At 35.1% G+C, this 21,882-nt stretch overlaps 1 protein-coding gene across 1 annotated transcript in view; it reads left to right on the forward strand.

The window, feature by feature from the left end:
* LOC102175808 (phospholipid scramblase 1) overlaps positions 1–21,882 on the forward strand; it is a 53,202-nt gene that overhangs the window by 30,590 nt on the left and 730 nt on the right. The window contains exons 4-7 of the mRNA XM_005675472.2: positions 941–1,161; positions 10,003–10,164; positions 12,947–13,108; positions 13,410–13,411. Of these exons, the coding sequence (XP_005675529.1) occupies positions 941–1,161; positions 10,003–10,164; positions 12,947–13,108; positions 13,410–13,411 (547 nt within the window). The remainder of the gene's footprint in view (positions 1–940; positions 1,162–10,002; positions 10,165–12,946; positions 13,109–13,409; positions 13,412–21,882) is intronic.

Raw genomic sequence — 21,882 nt, forward strand, 5'->3', positions numbered from 1 at the left:
GTAGAAAATATATGAGTCCTCCTGGTTTTATATCTATTCAACCAGTCTAGGTCTATTTGTTGAAGCATTCAGTCCACTTACACTTAAGGTAATCATTGATGAATATGTTCCTAACGACATTCTTTCAATTGTCTTGGATTTGTAGATCTTTTTCTTCATTTTCTCTTTTGTTCTCTTGTGATTTGATGACTATCTTTAGTATTGTGTTTGGAGTTTCTTTTTCTTTTCTGAGTGTATATCTATTAAAGATTATTGTTTTACAGTTACCATGGTGAAACTCAGCATTTTAAATAGATACCCAATAATTCTCAAGAAGGGATAATACATATTACCTTTCGTTGTTAAACATTTACTTTGCTTCCATTTTATTTTTTCTAAGTTGTGTAGCAGTGAATATTTGGTACAGAGAGCGATTTTTAAATTTTTAGAAATTTTTGTGTGATCAGGGGAGTAAGATTATTAGGACAAAAGATAATATTTCCATTTTCTTGCAAAAAAAAAGGTGAATTCATTATCTTATGTGGACAATATATGAGAGTGCTCACTGTCTCCCCTAATTTAAGTGAAATATTTTTGCTTGGTTTCTATTAGCCAGATTGAAGACTAATAAAGTCATTTTCATGACCTATAGGAAGAAAACTGGAGAGGAGCAATTTTTTTAAAGTAACTCAAAGTCTATAGTTACAGGTTAATTTCCCTGAACTTCAAAAATGAAATGCTATGCATGGAATTTTAGCATAAAAGGAACCAGAGAACAGCTACCATTTCTTTTATTTTTCTATATTGGGAAACTAAGAAAGTAGTGAAGAACATTCCTTAAAGCCAAGGGGTTTCTTACTCAACATTATGCAACTTATTTGTATTTGAACATAATTTGATATGCAGTGTATACAGATCATATACATATTATTCATAATCACCATTTTATTTCATTCTTTAGTAGTCAGTCCCTTTGAAACTAATAAAACATATGATGTCATGAATAATCAAGGACAACGACTTTACTTCGCAGAAGAGAAAAGTAATTGTTTCATCAGACACCTCTGTGGACCTTCAAGGCCCTTTACCATGACAATTTATGATAATGTAGGATGTGATGTCATTACTCTGCATAAAGCTCTAAGATGGAGCTGTTGCTGGAGTAACTGCTGCCTACAAAAGGTCAGTAAATATTATTTCTACAATGTGATTAAAACGTATTTGAGTTCCTTCAAAAAAGCCTCAACACTGGGAAGGATATTAAAATTAAAACATTGGGACAAAGGATAATCTGGAATAAAATATGTCAGAGTGAGAATTATATATCTCATACTGTCAGAATAAGACCCATGTGTAACACTGTAAATATTTTTCCGGCAACGAAAGTTAAAAGAAGTTTAGATTTTTAGAAGTTTTCTATTGTAAAATATCATTGTGACTTTTCCAAACTTTAAACATCTTATTTTGTATTGGGGTATAGCTGGTTAACAATTTTGTGGTAGCTTAAGGTAAACAGTGAAGGGACTCAGCCATTTATATACATGTATCTATTCTCCCCTAAACCTCTCTCCCATCTAGGCTGGCATATAACATTGAGTAGAATTTCATGTGCTATGTAATAGGCCCTTGTGGGTTACCCATTTAAAATATAGCAGTGTGTAGTGTGTACATGTGGAGAAGGAAATGGCAACCCACTCCAGTATTCTTGCCTAGAGAATTTCAGAAGAGCCTGATGGGCTGCTGTCCATAGGGTTGCACAGAGTTGGACATGACTGAAGCGATTTAGCATGCATGTATGCATTAGAGGAGGAAATGGCGACCCACTCCAGTATTCTTGCCTGGAAAATCCCAGGGACAGAGGAGCCTGGTGGGCTGCTGTCTATGGGGTCGCACAGAGTTGGACACGACTGAAGCGACTTAGCAGCAGCAGCAGCAGTGTGTACATGATCTTCCCAAAATGCTAACTATCCCTTCCCCCTGCAACCATAAGTCATTTTCTAAGTGAGTCTCTTTCTGTTTTGTAAGTTCATTTATATCATTTCTTTTTAGATTCCACATATAAGGAGTGTCATAAGATATTTCTCCTTCTCTGTCTGACTTCACTCAATATGACAGTCTCAGGACCATCCATGTTGCTGCAAACGGCATTATTTCATTCTTTTTAATGGCTGAGCAATATTCAGTTGTATATATGTACCACATCTTCTTTATCCATTCCTCTGTTTATGGGCATTTAGGTTGCTTCCATGTCTTGGCTATTGTAAAGAGTGCTACAATGAACACTGGGGTGCATGTATCCTTTTCGATAATGTTTATCTCCAGATGTATGCCCAGGAGTGGAACTGCAAGGTCATAGGGTAGCTGTTTTTAGTTTTCTAAGGATCTTCTATACTATTCTCCATATTGCATTTCCCTGTGTGTATTTATTAGCTACTGAATATATAGTGTTTAAGTCTTTTGCCCTTCCTAAAATAAGCCAATTCATCTTACTGAGTTATAAGCATTCTTTAGATAGTGTGAATACAAACCTTTTCTCAGATATGTGCATTGCCAATATTGTACCCAGGATTATGGCTTGGCTTTTCATTGTATCACCCTTGGAAAAAAGGAGGGTTTCAATTTTGATAAAATCTAATTTATCATATATATTCTCTTATGGTCCATGCCTTTAAGAAATTACCTAAAAAAATTTGCCTATCACAAAATAGCAAAGACTTCCTTATATTTCTTCCAGAAATTATATATTTAAGTCTAGTTCCATTTGAAGTTAATTTTTTGTATCTGTGAGGGAACAGCTGAGATTTCTTTTTTATTATTTAATGTCCAATTGTTTGAACACTATGTTTTGAAAAAAGACTACCCTTACCATAGAATTGTCTTTTATATCTTTGAAAATAAATTGTCAATATATGTGTGTACCTTTTTCTGGAATCTGCTCTCTTCCACTGTTCCACTGATCTGTTGTTGTTGTTATTGTTTAGTCACTAAGTCGTGTTCAATTCTCTGTGACCCCATGGACTGCAGCATGCCAGGCTTCCTTGTCCTTCACTAACTCCCAGGGTTTACACTGATCTATACATATAGCTGTATACAGATATGTCCCCTTATGCCAATACTACATTGTACTGAGTACCTAGCTTTGAAGTCTTAATACTAGCCAGTATAAGCATTCTAATTTTAGTTTGCTTTTTTAAAATTGTTTGATTCTGTTAAGTACTTTGCACATGTAAGTTTCAAAAGAATATTTTATATTACTTGAAACTTCATGCCTAGATAATGATTTGGATGGCATTGAATCTATTTGTTAATTTTGGGAAATAGTGGTTTATTTGGCTCCCCAGGTGGGCTCAATGGTAAAGAATGAAGGAGGTACAGGAAACACAGGTTCAATCCCTGGGTCAGGAAGATCCCCTGGAGGAGGAAATTGCAACCCACTCCAGTATTCTTGCCTGGAACATTCTGTGGACAGAGGAGCCTGGAGGGGTACAGTCCATGGGGTCGCAAAGAGTTGGACAAAACTGAGACACTGAGCATGATTTATTTTACTTATTTGTTTATTTTAATTTTTGGTTGTGCTGGATCTTAGTTACTGTGTGTGGGCTTTCTATAGTTGTGTAGAGCAAGGGCTACTCTTTAGTTGTGGTGCATGGGCATCTCATTGCAGTGGCTTCTCTTGTTGCATAGCACAGGCTCTAGACTCATGGGTTTTAGTAGTTGCAGCATGCAGGCTCAGTAGTTGCGGCACATGGGCTTAGTTGTTCCACAGCATATGGAATCTTCCTGGACGAGAGACTGAACCAGTCTCCCCTACATTGGCAGGCAGATTCTTATCCACCGTGCCAGCAGGGAATTTCAGGAAGTGATTTTTTACTAATATAATATCTTCGCTTGATGACTATGGTATCGCTCTCCTTAGATTTAGGTCTTCTTTAATAACTCCTGGTAGTTATTTTCAGTACATAGTCTTATAAGTACCCTATTAGGACTAAATGAATATTTAGTCCTAAATATTAAAAATACTAAAAATATTTCATATTTTTAGATACAATTAAGTGAACGTGAAAGTCGCTCAGTCGTGTCCGACTCTTCGCGAGCCCATGGACAATAAAGTCCATGGAATTTTCCAGGACAGAATACTGGAGTGGGTAGCCTTTCCCTTCTCCAAGGGATCTTCCCAACCCAGGGGTCAAACCCAGGTCTCCCACACTGCAGGCAGATTCTTTACCAGCTGAGCTACAAGGAAGATACAATTAAAAATATATTCAAATTAAATATTTCATTTATGTTGCTCACATATAGAAAAACAATTGAGCCTTGATTATTGATCCCTTACCCTTTGACAGCCAAAAATCACTTATGAATTCTATTAGGAATTTATATATTCCTTAAGGTTTTCTCCAAGTACATAATAAGAAAAAAAGTTTTACTTTTGCTTTTCTTATCTGTATGCTTTTTATTTATATGTGTATATGTATAAATGTCACATTTATTTATTGTCAACTTTCTAGTTAAGAAAACTGTTATAATATTGAACATAAGTAAGAAAGGATAGTCTTGCCTTTTGTACTGATTTTTAAGATCTAATCTTTATCATTAAGTATGACATTCTTCTGTAGTTTTTTTACATATAAAAAACTTTGTTTCATATACTTTCTTAGGTTGAGGAACCTCTCATTTATACCTAGTTTTCTGAGTTTATATCATAAATAAATTATGTATTTTGTCAAATGTTTTTCCACATCTACTCATTTGATTATGACTTTTCTCTTTTAATCTGTGATTATGTAAACTGCATCAAATGATCTTTTTAAATGTTAAATCAACTTGACATTCTTGAGGTAAATTGCACTTGTACACATTTGTTATTCTTTTTATATATTTCTGGATTCACTTTGCTAATAGTTTGTGTTTATGTATATGATATATATGCCTGTATTATTCCTTTAAGTTTTTGTGTGGCTTCGGAACCAGGATAATGTTGGTTTCATAAAGAAAGTTGGAACTATTCCTTATTTGTTTCTAAAAAAGCTTGTGTAGGATTTGTATTATTATCTTATTTAAATATTTTATTATGTTCTTTCAGTTCAGTTTAGTTGCTCAGTCGTGTCCGACTCTTTGTAACCCCATGAACTGCAGCATGCCAGGCCCCTCTGTCCATCACAAACTCCTGGAGTCCACCCAAACCCATGTCCATTGAGTCAGTGATGCCATCCAGCCGTCTCATCCTCTGTCGTCCCCCTTCTCCTCCTGCCTTCAATCTTTCCCAGCATCAGGGTCTTTTCCAATGAGTCAGCTCTTCGCATCAGGTGGCCAAAGTATTGGAATTTCAGCTTCAACAACAGTCCTTCCAATGAACACCGAGGACTGATCTCCTTTAGGATGGGCTGGTTGGATCTCCTTGCAGTCCAAGGGACTCTCAAGAGTCTTCTCCAACACCACAGTTCAAAAGCATCAATTCTTTGGGACTCAGCTTTCTTCACAGTCCAACTCTCACATACATACATGGCCACTGGAAAAACCATAGCCTTGACTAGACGGACCTTTGTTGGCAAAGTAATGTCCCTGCTTTTCAATATGCTATCTAGGTTGGTCATAACTTTCCTTCCAAAGAATAAGCATCTTTTAATTTCATGGCTGCAGTCACCATCCACAGTGATTTTGGAGCCCATAAAAATAAAGTCAGCCACTGTTTCCACTGTTTCCCCATCTATTTCCCATGAAGTGATGGGACCAGATGCCATGATCTTCATTTTCTGAATGTTGAGCTTTAAGCCAACTTTTTCACTCTCCTCTTTCAACTTCATCAAGAGGCTTTTTAGTTCCTCTTCACTTTCTGCCATAAGGGTGGTGTCTTTAGTGAAGCTATTTCAGTCTGTAATAGTGGGTGTGTGAAGGATTTTAGACTTATATTCAAAACTTGTTATATATATATATAGATAGATAATCAGGTTTTCTTTTTCTTAAGTCCATTTTTGTAATTTGTTTCTTTCAAAGGATTTGTCTATAGAAGCTGTTGAATTTTAATTGGCATAAAGTTGTTAATATATTCTTTACTTTCCTTTTAAGTTTGCAGATTATGTAGTAATAGCTCCCTTTTCATTTCAAACAGCAGTAATTTGTGTTTTCTTTCTTTTTTCATGTTTAGCTTAAGGAACTTTACTTTTGGTTTTGTTTTCTCTTTTTTGGTCCATTTCCTGTTTCATTTTTTTCCTCTAATCTTTTATTATTTCTTCCACAATTTCTCCTACCTCCTTAAAATAGGAACTTTTATTAAAAAGTCTTCACAAACTTGTACAGCATGTACTGGGGCCAGACCTCAAATAAAAAGCCACAAAAAATCAAGAGACTCTCAACCAGTGCCATTCTCTTTTTCCAGATGTTGAGTCATGTCGTTTTTATCTTCAGAATCATTTTAAGAGATTCTAATAGGAGGGCAGAATTCTAGGAATTTCCCTTCTGTTTGATTGTGTAATGTTAGGAATATGGTTTCTTGGTTCTTTTTGAGATTTACCTTCTCTTTACACCTTTTCCACCTTTACCTGAACTTCTCTTTCTTTAACCTAAATCTTCCTGTCTTATGCAGTTTTTATTCTACTCTCTGTTATGAAAGGGAATCTTGGATGGATGACATTGTAAAAAGTTATGTCTAGACATCAGCCCCAGTAGGTCCCCCCATCGTCTTCTTGTACTGACAATGGAGGCAGTAGGGGCTGTGCTGTCGCATCCCATTTTCAGTTATGTTTCTCAGACTGGTCCTTTGAGATTTTTTTTTCCCTTATTGATTCTTGCCAAATGAAACACCTCCCATGACAAGAGTTATCCGCATATGTTTGTAAAGTACTTCTCCCTCTGTTTATACTATTTTATTTTCTTTTAAATTTATTTATTTTAACTGCAGGCTACTTATCTTCTGAGGGGGATCTGTTTCTCTTTGTGATGATACTGGTGAGTGGTATCTGGATTCCTTGGATCTCAGGAGTTATCTTGCTGCTGTCACTTGTTTTACTACATCTACTTGTATTTTGAGATGTGAGGCTATAATTTTTCCATCTACTTTGATAAAGAATTTCACAGTGGTTTTGTTTGGTTTAGCAATCATACTTACTGTGTCCTTTCTATGAGGATTTTGAGAAGACTCATAAACTATATCACCACTACCACCTTATTCACTTAAGGTCTTATTTTTTGATAGAATAATAAATACATATGTATATATAAAAAGGAGGAAGTTAAAGAGGAAAGAAGAAAGAAAAGGTGGGAGAAAGAAAAAAATAAAGTTAGCAGAAGTATATTCAGGAAAAATAATGTCTATCAAACTCTTAGTTCCCATGTCTGCTTTATTCTTCTTCAGAAGCAGCTGCTATTATGAGTTAAAGAATTATTCTATGAACATTTGTATAATAGATGCATCAGTTCACTTCAGTTCAGTTGCTCAGCCCGTCTGACTCTTTGTGACCCCATGAATCCCAGCTTGCCAGGCCTGCCTGTCCATCACCAACTCCTGGAGTTCACTCAAACTCATGTCCATCGAGTCAGTGATGCCATCCAGCCATCTCATCCTCTGTCGTCCTCTTCTCCTCCTGCCCCCAATCCCTCCCAGCATCAGTCTTTTCCAATGAGTCAATTTTTCACATCAGGTGGCCAAAGTATTGGAATTTCAGCTTCAGCATCAGTCCTTCCAATGAACACCCAGGACTGATCTCCTTTAGAATGGGCTGGTTGGATCTCCTTGCAGTCCAAGGGACTCTCAAGAGTCTTCTCCAACATCACAGTTCAAACGCATCAATTCTTTGGCGCTCAGCTTTCTTCACAGTCCAACTCTCACTTCCATACATGACCACTGGAAAAACCATAGCCTTGACTAGATGGACCTTTGTTGGCAAAGTAATGTCTCTGCTTTTCAATATGCTATCTAGGCTGGTCATAACTTTCCTTTGAAGGAGCAAGTGTCTTTTAATTTCATGGCCGCAATCACCATTTGCAGTGGTTTTGGAGCCCCAAAAACTAAAGTCTGACACTGTTTCCACTGTTTCTCCATCTATTTTCCATGGAGTGATGGGACATCAGATGCCATGATCTTCGTTTTCTGAATGCTGAGCTTTAAGCCAAGTTTTTCACTCTCCTCTTTCACTTTCATCAAGAAGCTTTTTAGTTCCTCTTCACTTTCTGCCATAAGGGTGGTGTCATCTGCATATCTGAGGTTATTGATATTTCTCCCAGCAATCTTGATTTTAGTTTGTGCTTCTTCAAGCCCAGAATTTCTCATGATGTACTCTGCATAGAAGTTGAATAAACAGTGTGACAATATACAGCCTTGATGGACTCCTTTTCCTATTTGGGACCAGTCTGTTGTTTCATGTCCAGTTCTAACTGTTGCTTCCTGACCTGCATACAGATTTCTCAAGAGGCAGGTTAGGTGGTCTGGTGTTCCCATCTCTTTCAGAATTTTCCACAGTTTATTGTGATCCACACAGTCAAAGGCTTTGGCATAGTCAATAAAGCAGAAACAGATGTTTTTCTGGAACTCTCTTGCTTTTTCCATGATCCAGCGGATGTTGGCAATTTGATCTCTGGTTCCTCTGCCTTTTCTAAAACCAGCTTGAACATCAGGAAGTTCGTGGTTCACGTATTGCTGAAGCCTGGCTTGGAGAATTTTAAGCATTACTTTACTGGCATGTGAGATGAGTACAATTGTGCAGTAGAAGGAATGTTTGAGCATTCTTTGGCATTGCCTTTCTTTGGGATTGGAATGAAAACTGACCTTGTCCAGTCCTGTGGCCACTGCTGAGTTTTCCAAAATTGCTGGCCTATTGAGTGCAGCACTTTCACAGCATCATCTTTTAGGATTTGAAATAGCTCAACTGGAATTCCATCACCTCCACTAGCTTTGTTTGTAGTGAGGCTTTCTACGGCCCACATTCCAGGATGTCTGGCACTAGGTGAGTGATCACACCATCGTGATTATCTTGGCTGTGAAGCTCTTTTTTGTACAGTTCTTCTGTGTATTCTTGCCACGTCTTCTTAATATCTTCTGCTTCTGTTAGGTCCATACCATTTCTTTCCTTTATCGAGCCCATCTCTGCATGAAATGTACTTATGCTTATCTATCTATCTATCTATATATACTCACATATATATGTGTGTGTCTGTTTGAGGTGTGTTTGTAACACGGTAGATATTTTTTTGCAATTTTTTAACTTGAAGATTATATTGGTATGTATAGAACTTCCTCAATCTCATAAATGGTTGCATAATAAGCCATTTTATGGGTGATATGCCATAATTTATTCAACTAGTCTATTGATTTTTATGAACTGGATTTTAAATCACAATGAGCATAAAGAACTTCAATGAAGTCATATTTGTATTGTCATAAAGGTACAAAAGTTCTTGGCGTATTGGATAATAAACAGTTTTGGTGTGATTTGTGCTTTTAAGGCATATCTAATAGGCATAAAAATTTAAAAAGTGATCCTCATAAGCACCAACTGTTATTATCATCCCTCTTTTACAAGTGGAAAATTAATTTCAGAGAGGTGAGTGATCTGTCCATATTTCATGTGGTTAGTGAGCAGCAGCATTAGATCTCAATTCAGGGATTTCAACATCCAAATTCTTCTTTTTCACTTCCATGCACGTGGGCTAAGTTGCTTCAGTTGTGTCCAACTCCTTGCAACCCTATGGACTGTAGCTCATCAGGCTCCTCTGCCCATGGGATTCTCCAGGCAAGAATACTGGAGTGGATTGCCATGCCCTCCTCCAGGGGATCTTCCTGGCCCAGGGATCAAACCTGTATCTCTTGCATCTCTTGCATTGGCAGTCGGGTTCTTTACCATACCACCACCTAGAAAGCCCTTTCACTTCTGCATCAGTCCCCAAATATAGGGCATGCCTAAAACTCAAGAGTTCTGTTCACATATACAAAAACTTAAGTAAAAGGTGGCATATAAGTAAATATAGTATTATTTGCAAATCAAATATATCTAATTTGATTAATACTATATGTTTTTTAATATTTTGTAGCTAAAAGTTGAGGCGCCTCCTGGAGAAATAATTGGATATGTTTATCAATACTATCACCCATTTTTGCCAATGTTTAAAATAAAAAATGAAAATAAGGAGAATTTAATGAAAATCAGAGGGCCATGTGTGGTTTCTAGCTGTCTCAAAGATCTAAATTTTAATGTGAGTAATTCATTATGTTTTAGGATATCATGCTCAAATTAGTTAATAATTTGATACTTTTCTAATGCAGATAATTAAGGTGATTAAAAAAAATTAAAACATGTTATAATTATTACTATATCTATTTGCTTAATTTTAAAATTGAATTTCTAATTCATAATTTCTTTGCTTAATTAAGCCCTACAGTTTGTGAAGCTTATAAGGCATCTTTTAATCTATATTTTAAGTGTTTAACTATCAAACAAGAAGCTTTGTATCTAATATTTGAAAATATGGAAAAAGAAAATTACCTTTATTTCAATAGATAATGACATAATCCAGCATTAATTATAACTAATATATTAATGCTAAATTTTATAAAATTCTGAAATTGCTATGATATAATTTTGTTAATGTTTTATGTGCTTACTGATTTACTTCTCATAAAATGGCCAACATTCAGATAATAATTTAGGAAGTAAACTACTAAATATAGTTAATAAAACTAACCCACTACAGTTGTTTAAATCTGTAGATTCCTAATCAACAGAGAATATTGTCTTGGTATGATAAGATATTCTATTTGAAAAATGTACTGCTTGTCAGCCTTTTATCAAGGATACTTCGCTTGTTTTAATATCTGAAATGTATAATCAGAAATTTGGACACAGCCTAGTTAAAATACTACCTGAGTTTTTTCCTCCTCTAGAATTATGTCAATTCAGTTTAGTGATGCTAATTCTGATTGGCAATTGCATGCACTGATTAAAGAAGGCATACTTAAAAATTAATTATAATAATAATGCTTTATTTGAAATTTTAATAAAATGAGCATACAGGACTCTTATTTTTCTATTTCAAGTTGAAAACCAGTGGAACAGGGTGTTCTGTGCTTAAAACTCTGGAAGGTAAAGCTACTTTGCCTCATTTTTTAATAATACCAGTGTTTTATCTCACATTATGGTACAGTAAATTGTACTTTATTCTACTGTCTTAAGAACTTTCTCTACGGTATTTAATATACTTCCTATTCCTTCTAAATTTGAAACAAAGCCATTTTATAGTTGGCACTTGTAGGTAACCTCCAAGAGTAAGGAACAAGAAAGGGAGGTAATGATTCTGTGAGAAACTCATCTTGTGCACAAATGTGGGCAAATCTTTTAATACTTTTGGTTATGAAAAAGAGGAGACATGTAAAGGGGCAGCTGGTTATAGAGCAGGACTAGGGTGTGGCAAATAAGATGTTTATCTCGGGTAAAAAATTACGAGGGGTACCAAAAAGCCTGATAATTAAGATAAATGATATCTAAATATATTTTCAACATCAAAATTAATGCAAAAGTCTATTATAAACAAATACCAAACTTTAGATAAGACAGAAACTAACTCTGCATCTATATGACCTGTCTCCCTGTATTACCATAAGCCTGTTCCTGAGTGGGTCAGGGCACAGAGTAGACAGGGAGGTATATTTATGAAACGTGTTTCCTTAGTACGCTTTGATTTTAAAGGAAACAAGCCAAATTGGAGGAAAAATGTGGAGAAACAACATAAACTGAATATTTGATGAACTTTGTCTCTTACTTGGTATGGAACCTAAGGCATACAGGGAACTGGTCTTGAACAGGTGTAGAAATGGCCCATTCATCACACTAGAAAGGAAGCAGGGAGTGTTGGTACACATAGAATAACTTTCTAGGCTGGTGTCTGCAAGTTTAGTAAGTTCCTGTCCAGTTGCTCCTATTTTCTCCTCAGTGGAAACAATAAGGTATTTTGCTGAGGGTAATAGGGAAAGATGTGTTCACAGCTCTGGAAAAACTGGATGTTTGACATAATCATGTAAAAATCTTCCATATTTCTATTCCCCAATTTCCTTAGCATTACTTACAAGGCTAGGCAGACCTAGTCCTCCATACCTCTCTTTTCTTACTCATTTTCTACCACTATCTCCTTTACTCATTTTGCTCCAGCCATGTTCCTTCCTAAATCAGAGCCTTTTTACATATAGCTGACTCTCTCTAGGAGGCTCTCATTTTCCCTATTCCTCTGTCACTAGGAATTTCCCTATTCCTACCAACCCTCCAAATCTCAGCTCAAATGATGCTTTGCCTAAGAGGTTTTCTCTAAAACCATCCCATCAGTTCTTTCAGTCTGCCTATTATCTCCCTATTATACTCCATCATATCTCACTTCCTTTCCCTTCTGGCATTCATTACAAAATAAGCAGTGGAATTTATCACAGATGTATTGTTTTATATTTACATGAGTATCTCTTATGTTGAGAAATAATATTAGCTGGTACAAGAAGTTGTACTCTAGGGAGTCTAAATGAGTAAAGGAAAAAAGGGCATGAGGAAATTGCAGAGGGATTCAGAAAATTAGGATCTCTTAGGAAAGAGTTAGCTGTGTGGAAGAGCTGAAAAGCTAGTGGTTTTCATTTCACAATTAAATGGATTCTCCAATCAAATTTAAGCAAATTATATATATTAATATAATTTTATATAATATGCATTATATATAAAACATACATATATATACATAATATATGTATGTATACACACATATACATAAAATCACTTGTATCCAATCAATTTGAAAATTTTCCTTTAGGTAGACATTGTCTGTACATGTTTTTAGAGGCTATCTTCTGATCTTATTGAATATTCTTTTTATTTCAGGGTACATCATTATTATATTATAACTCATACGGGTCATATGTAATTACTAAAATTGATGTAGGAATGCCTGTTGTTTTTATTTCAGGGATTTTAATCTAAGATTAAAAATATTTTTTTTATTTTAGTTATTGTCCCTGGATGAAGAAATGATTATTGGTAAGATTTCAAATCAGTGGATTGGATTTATGAGAGAACTTTTCACCAATACCAATACATTTGGGATCCAGTTTCCATTTGATATTGATGTCAGAATAAAAGCATTGATGCTTGGAGCAAGTTTCCTCATTGTGAGTCTATTTTCATTCTATTTTAGCTGCACATTAATTTTCTGAGATGATCACTATACTTTTGCTATTATTTCTCCTCAAATCACCTAGATCAATTGCAATCTGTGCTTTTGGTCTAGTCCTAGGTCCCCAAATTACATCATGGATTGAGTGTTCACACTGCAAAGGAAATAAAAGCTAGAATGTCCTGGAAATGTGATCATTAGAGTTGAATTCCTTTGCCCTAATGAAAAATAAGAATACTTCACTGAAAATAAGAATACAATGTTTCATTCAATGTAATTTACTGTTATTTTTTCAGTGGTAAGAATCCATTTGCCAGTGCAGGAGACTCAGGAGACTCGAGTTCAGTCTCTGGGTCAGCAAGATCCTTTGGAGGAGGAAATGGCAACCCACTCCAATATTCTTGCCTGGGAAATTCCATGGACTGAGGAGTCTGACAGTCTATGGTCCATGGGGTTGCAAAGAGTCAGACATAACTGAGCGACTGACCACATACATACACCAAGAACTTAAAATTTTATAATAAGAACTTTTTTAAACAGTTCATTGAAAAAGGTAATATTGCTCATTTGGAGACCATAGATATATAGAAATATTTAAAAAGAATTTGTCATTCTTGATTTCATTGGGTCTTAGGAGAAAATGAATATAGCAACTGTCTTCATTCTCCAAATATTATGAAATAACAGGAAATGGCAGAAGAAGTATGCAGGGATGTGTCATACAGTATTAAGTAATTTGGAGAAAGAGAAAAATAAACAGATTAGATAGCAGATCAAATGTAGATGAGGAAAAAATTAGTGAACTGGGATATATAGTTGAGGAAATTATTCATAATAACCTACAGAGACAAGGAAATATGAAAGTCAAGAGTCTCACGATAGGATAGGGAATAATAACTGCTAAAAAGATTTCCAGAAGAAACGAATTCAGTGAGGCAAAAAGGACAACATATCTTAAGTAATATAATTAAAAATTAACACCTATATAAATCACAGTGAGGTAGCAAAATAGTAAAGAAAAATAAGTAACCAGAAAGAAAAGAAAAATCTACTACAAACAAGACTGACAATTGCCTTCTTAATAGAAAGAGTGGAAGCCAGAGAGAATAGAATAATATCTTCAAAGTACTGATTTTAAAAACTCTCAATTTCAATTTTCTTCAAGAATATCTCAAGGAGAAGAGCAAAATAAATAAGTTGTTTTTTTTTTTTAAAGCACATTTTTTATTCACATAGACCATTCCTAAAGGAAATAATTCAGGAAGAAGGGACATAATCTGAGAATAATCATCTGAGGTTCAATAATATGAGCAAATAAAATGCTAACTATATTTGTGAATGTAAATGTGTTTTTACAAATAAATATCAGAAGAGGTTCAAGACAGCAGAACCTCTTGAATTCACCTCCTCCCGTGGGAACATCAAATTAACTCCTACATATGGAATAATTGTGGCTTCTCCAGTGGCTCAGAGGTAAAGAATTTGTCTGCAATGCAGCAGATGAAGGAATCATATATGACTGAAGTGACTGAGCACACACACATGTACATGGAATATTTCCTTCTGAAAAAAAGGCTGAAAACTAGCTAAACAACTCTTCAATGATGAAGGATAAAAAGATCAATATAGGATGGAGAAACAGATGTGTTCTCACCAAAAAAATGCACATCTGGTGTGGAGACACACAATTGGGAGGGCTCTCACAAATACAGAGCTTATCCCTAGAAGCAAAGGGTTGGTGCCCTACTTCAGGCACTCCAAGTCTTGGGACCTGCACTGGAGAAATGAGCCCCCAAACATCTGGCCTTGGAAACCAATATGGCCAAGGTTCAGGACATTCAAAGTGATGCAGGGAACAGAGATTCCTCTCTTAAAGGGCTTACATGCAGACTCACCCCAAGACAGCACATAAGCTGCAGTTTGAAAAACATCTAAATGATATTAGCTAGTGAAGGGGGTTCACTAGCTAATCTTAAAGCATGTTCTAGAGGGAAGAGGGCCTGTGGGACTTTCCAGATAAAGTTGCTAGCATTTTATGCTCTTATGTTCTCATTCTACATTGTAAGGGCCAGCACTAGTAGGTGCCAGTTTTGCTACTGTGCTAGTGCTGGTGGTCATACTCTGCCAGCAGCCTTGTTAAAGGCAGCAGGCATGCCTTGGTTCCAAGCTCAACTGCAGTCCTGCTAAAGCCAAGAGATATATACAGTCAACACAGGGGGATATCCCTTGATCACCTGACTCTGGTGGCCAGGGGTGCTTGGGCTTCTGGGCCCCACGTGACTGAAACAGTCTGAGAGATAGTTCTTCACAGGCTACCATGTGCCAGACCATGACATAGACAGGAGGCTAAAACATAGCCCTAGTCTTCCTATGGAAAAGTCTTCTTTACTTGGGCTGGAGTCTCAGCTTGAGGGGCAGGTTTCAAGTTTACCGTACATCTAGAGGCTATGAAGTTGTTCTCAGGGAACATAGGCTGGGGGGTTCTATTTTTGTACTCTCAGTCTTGCTTCAGCTCAAATTACTCACTAAGAAGGAGGTTACACATTCGTCTAGAGTCCCAGTATCTGCAAATGTCACCAAGGGATACACCCAAATTACTTGGTTTGGAGTCCAGCAGGGTTTATCACTATACTCCCAAAGAGCTGAATATATTTACATACCCTAAAAACTGCTGCTTGAGGATATGGCATCCAGTGAGCCTGTAACTAGGTCCTGACAGATTCCTCCTTTGAACACTGAAAAGTCTTGATTTCAACCACTGGAACCCATCAACAACAAATCTGGGTGCTTAGATAATCACAAAAGTTTGAGAGATAACTAACAGCAAGGATTAGGTAAATGATAAGGTTCATCTCCTATACAAGACCATTCCTTCAAGACTGGGAGAGGTAGCTGCTTTGCCTAACATAACACAGAGTCAAGCAAAATGAAGAAACAGAGAAATACACTCCAAATGAAAGAACAAGATAAAACATCAGAAAATAAAATTTAATGAAATGGAGATAAATAACTTACCTAATAAAGAGCTTAAAATAATGGTCCATAGAAATGGTCACTAAACTCAGAAGACTGAATGAACACAGTACATTTTTATACTCTGCAAAAAGAAAACCATTAGAACTAATAAATAAATTCACTAAAGTTGCAGGTTACAAAATCAATACACAAAAACCTGTTGTGTTTTTATACACTAGAAATGAACTATCAGAAAGATAACTTAAGAAAAGAATCTCATTTACAAGGAAATCAAAAAGAATAAAATAACTAAGAATAAATTTACCAAAAAGTAAAAGACCTGTACACTGAAAACTATAAGACACTGATGAACAACTGAAGAAGACAAATAAATAAATGGAAAGATATTACGTGTTCATGGATTGGAAGAATTAGTTCAGTTCATTCACTCAGTCATGTCCAACTCTTTGCAACCCCATGGACTGCATAATGCCAGGCTTCCCTGAACATCACCAAATTCCGGAGTTTGCATAAATTAATGTGCATCCAAGTCAGTGATGCCATCCAACCATCTCATCCTCTGTTGTCCCCTTCTCCTCCTGCCTTCAATCTTTCCCAGCATCAGGGTCTCTTCAAATGAGTCAGCTCTTTGCATCAGGTGGCCAAAGTATTGGAGTTCCAGCTTCAGCATCAGTCCTTCCAATGAATATTCAGGGTTCATTTCCTTTAGGATGGACTGGTTGGATATCCTTGCAGTCCAAGGGACTCTCAGGAGTCCTCCAACACCACAGTTCAAAAGTATCAATTCTTTGGTGCTCAGCTTTCTTTAGTTCAACTCTCACATCCATACATGACTACTGGAAAACCCATAGCTTTCACTATATGGACTTAATATGCTGTCTAGGTTGGTCATAGCTTTTCTTCCAAGGAGCAAACATCTTTTAATTTCATGGCTGCAATCACCATCTGCAGTGATTTTGGAGCCCAAAAAATTAGTCCATCACTGTTTCCATTGTTTCCCCATCTATTTGCCATGAAGTGATGGGACCAGATGTCATGATCTTCATTTTCTGAATGTTGAAGTTTTTTTCAGTCTCCTCTTTCACTGGTCCATATTTCCTAAAGTAAATAGAACAAATAATCCAAAAATATATATGGAACCACAAAAGATACTGAAAGTCAAAGCACTCTTGAGAATGAAGTACAACACTGTGGGCATCATGCTCCCTGATTTCAAATGATATTACAAAGTCATAGTAATCAAACTAGTATGATATTTGTATAAAAACAGATACATAGATAACGAAAAGGCATAGTAACTTCAGAAATAATGCGTGCACATATGACTGATTTATGACAAAGTAGCCAAGAATATACAATGGGAAAGTATTGGCTCTTCAATAAATGTTAATAAAACTGAATAGACACATGCAAAAAAATAAAATTAGACTACTGTTTATACCATTCACCAAAATAACTTAAAATGTTTTAAAGAATTAAATATAAGACAAGAGACCATAAAAATCCTACAAGAAAACACAGGTGATGAACTCCTTGATATTGTTCTAAAGGAGGAATTTTTGGATCTGACTCCAAAGGCAAGGGCAACAAAAGCAAAATAAACATGTGGCTTTATTTCTTGTTTTTTAAGGAATCTCCATACTGTTTTGAATAGTGGCTTTATCAATTTATATTTCTACCAACAGTGCAAGAGTTTTCCCTTTTCTCCATATCCTCTCCAGCATTTGTATTTTGATGTAGATTTGTATTTGTAGATTTTTTTATGACGGCCATTTTGACTGGTGTGAGATGATACCCCATGGTAGTTTTGACTTGCAATTCTCTAATAATAAGCAGTCCCACTACTGGGTATTTAGCCTGAGAAAACCATAATTCAAAAAGACACATGTACCCCAATGTTCATAGCACCACTATTTACAATAGCTATGACAAAGAAGCAACCTGAATGTCCATTGATAGATGCATGGATAAATAAGTTGTGTACACACACACACACACACACACACACACACACAATGGAATATTACTCAGCCACAAAAAGAAATGAATTTGAGTCAGTTAAAGTGAAGTAGATGAACCTAAAGCCTGTTCAATGGAGTGAAGTAAGTCAGAAAGAGAAAAACAAGTATTGTTTATATATATATATATAGTATATATTTGAGGGAAGCTCAAAAGGCAGGGAATATATGTATACTTATAGATGATTCATGGTGTTGTACAGCAGACACCAGCACAACACTACAAAGCACTTATCATCCAATTAAAAATAAATTTAAAAAACAACACATGAAACTACATCAGACTAAAAAGATTCTGAACAGCAAGGACACCATCATCAAAATGAAAAGGCAACTTACTGAATGAGAGAAGATGTCTGCAAATTTATATCCAATAAAAGTTAATATCCAAAATATAATTAGAACTCATACAACTCAGTAGTAAAGAATACACTAACAATATAATTTTTAAATGGGCAGAGAATCTGAATAGACATTTTCCCAAAGAAGACATGCACATGGCCAAGAGACACATGAAAAGATGCTCAACATCACTAATCATCAGGGAAATGTAAATTAAAACTTTAATGAGATGTCAGCTCACATCTGTTTGAATCACTGTTATCTAAAAGACAAGAATAACAAGTGTTGGCAAGCACTTGGATAAAAAGGAATCTGTGTACACTACTGGTGAGACTGTAAACTGGTACAACTACTATGGTAAACAGTATGCAGGTACCTCAAAAAACTAAAAATATAACTTCCATATGATTCAGAAATTCTACTTCTGGGTATTTACCCTAACAAAATAAAAACTTTACCTTGAAAAGATATTTGCACCCTCATGTTCATTGCAGCATTATTTAAAGTAGCCAAGTTATGGAAAATATAATGTAAATATAATGTAAAATGTAAATATCCATCAATAGATGAATGGACAAGGAAGATGTGGTACACTTATGATAGAGTACTATTTAGCCATAAAAAACACTGAAATAAGTCAGAACAAGAAAGACAAATATCACATGATTTCACTTGTATGTGGAATTTAAAAGACAAAACAAACAAAACTGAACCACATTAAGCTAATAGAAGAGATTGGAGAACAGGCAAAATAAGGGGAAAGAATCAAGATGTAAAAACTTTCTACTTGTAAAATAAATAAGTCGATATGATATATAACATGATGACTCTAATAATATTGTATTGCATATTTGAAAAGTGCTAATATAAAACATTTTAAAGTTCTGTTTACAAGAAAAAATGTTGTAACTTTATATGGTGGTAGATCATAACTGAACTTACTGCAGTGATCATTTTGCAGTGTATACAAATATCAAATCCTTATGTTGTATATCTGAAACTAATACAGTATTTTATGTCAATTGTGTCTCATAAAAAACAATAGTAGCAAATGTCTAATTTGTGAGATCAAAAAAAGCAACACTAAAATAATAGGCAACAAAAGTAAATAAGCTGTGAGAAAATTACTAGAATTACAATGTCATAAGGTCTTTGTATTGTTCAGGAGGTGAATTAAGTATGCATGTTAATTTCATGGACAACCACTGAAAAATTGAAAGGACTTTATAAACTGCAAACTAGTAGAGAGGAGAAATAGGAATAAAATACAAGCAAGTAAACAAATGAGTGAAAGAATCTATTTCGGGGAAAGAGCAAGAAGCAAAAAGCATAGACAAAGTGGGACGAATAGAAACAGGAAATTAAAATGGTAGAAAAGAGCTACCTATTCAGGTATACCAATATGTCAATTAAATATATTCTATACAATATCTTGGGCTTCCCTTGTAGCTCAGTTAGTAAAGAATCTGCCTGCAATGCAGGAGACCCAGGTTCAATTCTTGGGTTGGGAAGATCCTCTGGAGAAGGAAATGGCAACCCACTCTAGTATTCATGCCTGGAGAATCCCATGGACAGAGGAGTCTGGCAGACTACATACAATCCATGGGGTTGCAAGAGTTGGACACAACTTAGCAACTAAACCACCACCACCACACAATATCTTATAATACCTACAATAAATGTAAATGGCCAAATATTGCAAGTAAAAGAATAGATATGGTTCGATTTGAGTTTTAAAATATTCAGAGGCTCTATATAGGAGACAGACCTAAAATGAAGACAAAAAAAATTGAAAGGAAGAAAAAATGGGATAAGTTAACAGAAAAACGCTAACCATAAGTAAGCTAATAAAGCAAGGTTGCTATCAGGAAAAAAAAATAGATGTTAGGACAAAAAACACTATTAGGGGCAGACAGAGGGTAACTACATAATGATAAAAGTTTTACTCAGAAGATACAAAAATTCTAGGGTTCTGTGTACCTAATATAAACCTCAAAATATAGAGAAACATGTTATATAGTTAGTGAGAAGCTCATCATCATAGTGGAAAATTCACACAGTTTTTAATTTTTACTCATTGTAGAAGACAGAACCTTAGTAAAGTTATTTAAATTTGAACAAAAATATTAAGAAGCTTGATTTAAAGAATGTATGTAGAACTCTGTATCAAGCAAGTAGATAATATATTTTCAACAAACAATTTTTTATAAAAATTTTTCTCATAGTAGGTCAAGAAGGAATTCTCAACATGTTTCAGAGAATGGGTATAATTTGGATTTTAGCGTCTAAGCAAGTAAGAGTAAATTAGATATTGATGAAGATACACATTTTAAAATATTTTGTACAGGAAAACATGTAAATATGTCAGGGATAAAAAGTAACACAATAAACATTTTAAAGTACATTAAATTGAATAATATATATTTTAAAATTTTTAGAATGCAACTAAAAATGTTAAAAAGAACAATATAGCTATAAATACATTTGAAGAAGAGAAAAAAGTGAAAAATTAATGAACCTAGTATCTATATAAAAGGTTAGTAAAAGAACAGAACAAACCCAAGGGACCATAAGGAAAGAAGTATTGAATTACTGATCAAAGGTAAATGAACAAATAGCATTCACATATGTTTTCTAGATAGAAAAGAACTTTCAAAGCAATTAAGTCACAGAGTAAAAGACTGCTAAATTAGAATATCTTAACTTCTGTGCACGTGTGCTCAATTGCTTAGTCATGTCCAGCTCTTTGCAGCCCATAGGCTATAGCCCACCAGGCTCCTTGTCCATGGAATTTTCCAGGTAAGAATACTGGAGTAGGTTGCCATTTCCTTTTCCAGATCTTAAACTTCTGCACCTCAAGACAAATCATAATATTAAACTTTCAACAGCAGATAATAAAGTAGCTAAAATATATGATTCATAGAAATAATATCATTATATTAATAAAAAATTTTACTTAAGTGAGAAAAAAATCAAATCTCAAATGAAATGGATACATAATATTAAAAACTAATTAATACAGCCATTAATAAGGGAATACAGATAACCAGTAACTATATGAAAACATTTTCAAAAACCTATCAAGTAAAGGAATAAACAACAATGAAATATCTCTTTTAATTTTTTCTCCCAATCAGGTTACAGGAATAAGAAACTCAAGAGCTATACATACAACTTTGGGGGGACAAACTGAAAATATCCATTAAAAATTATAATGTTGATATTTTTTCATATGTATTGCTTTCTTCCAAAAACTGAAGAGATGCAGACAATTACGTAGGGCTCCCCTGGTGGTACAATGGTAAAGAACCCACCTACAATACAGAAGCTGCATGAGATGCAAGTTCAATCCCTGGGTTAGGAATATCTGCTGAAGAAGGAAATGGCAACTCACTCCATTATTCTTGCAGAAATTCCATGGACAGAGAAGCCT

This window comes from Capra hircus, chromosome 1, assembly GCF_001704415.2.
Source record: "Capra hircus breed San Clemente chromosome 1, ASM170441v1, whole genome shotgun sequence".
NCBI classification, from domain to species: domain Eukaryota; kingdom Metazoa; phylum Chordata; class Mammalia; order Artiodactyla; family Bovidae; genus Capra; species Capra hircus.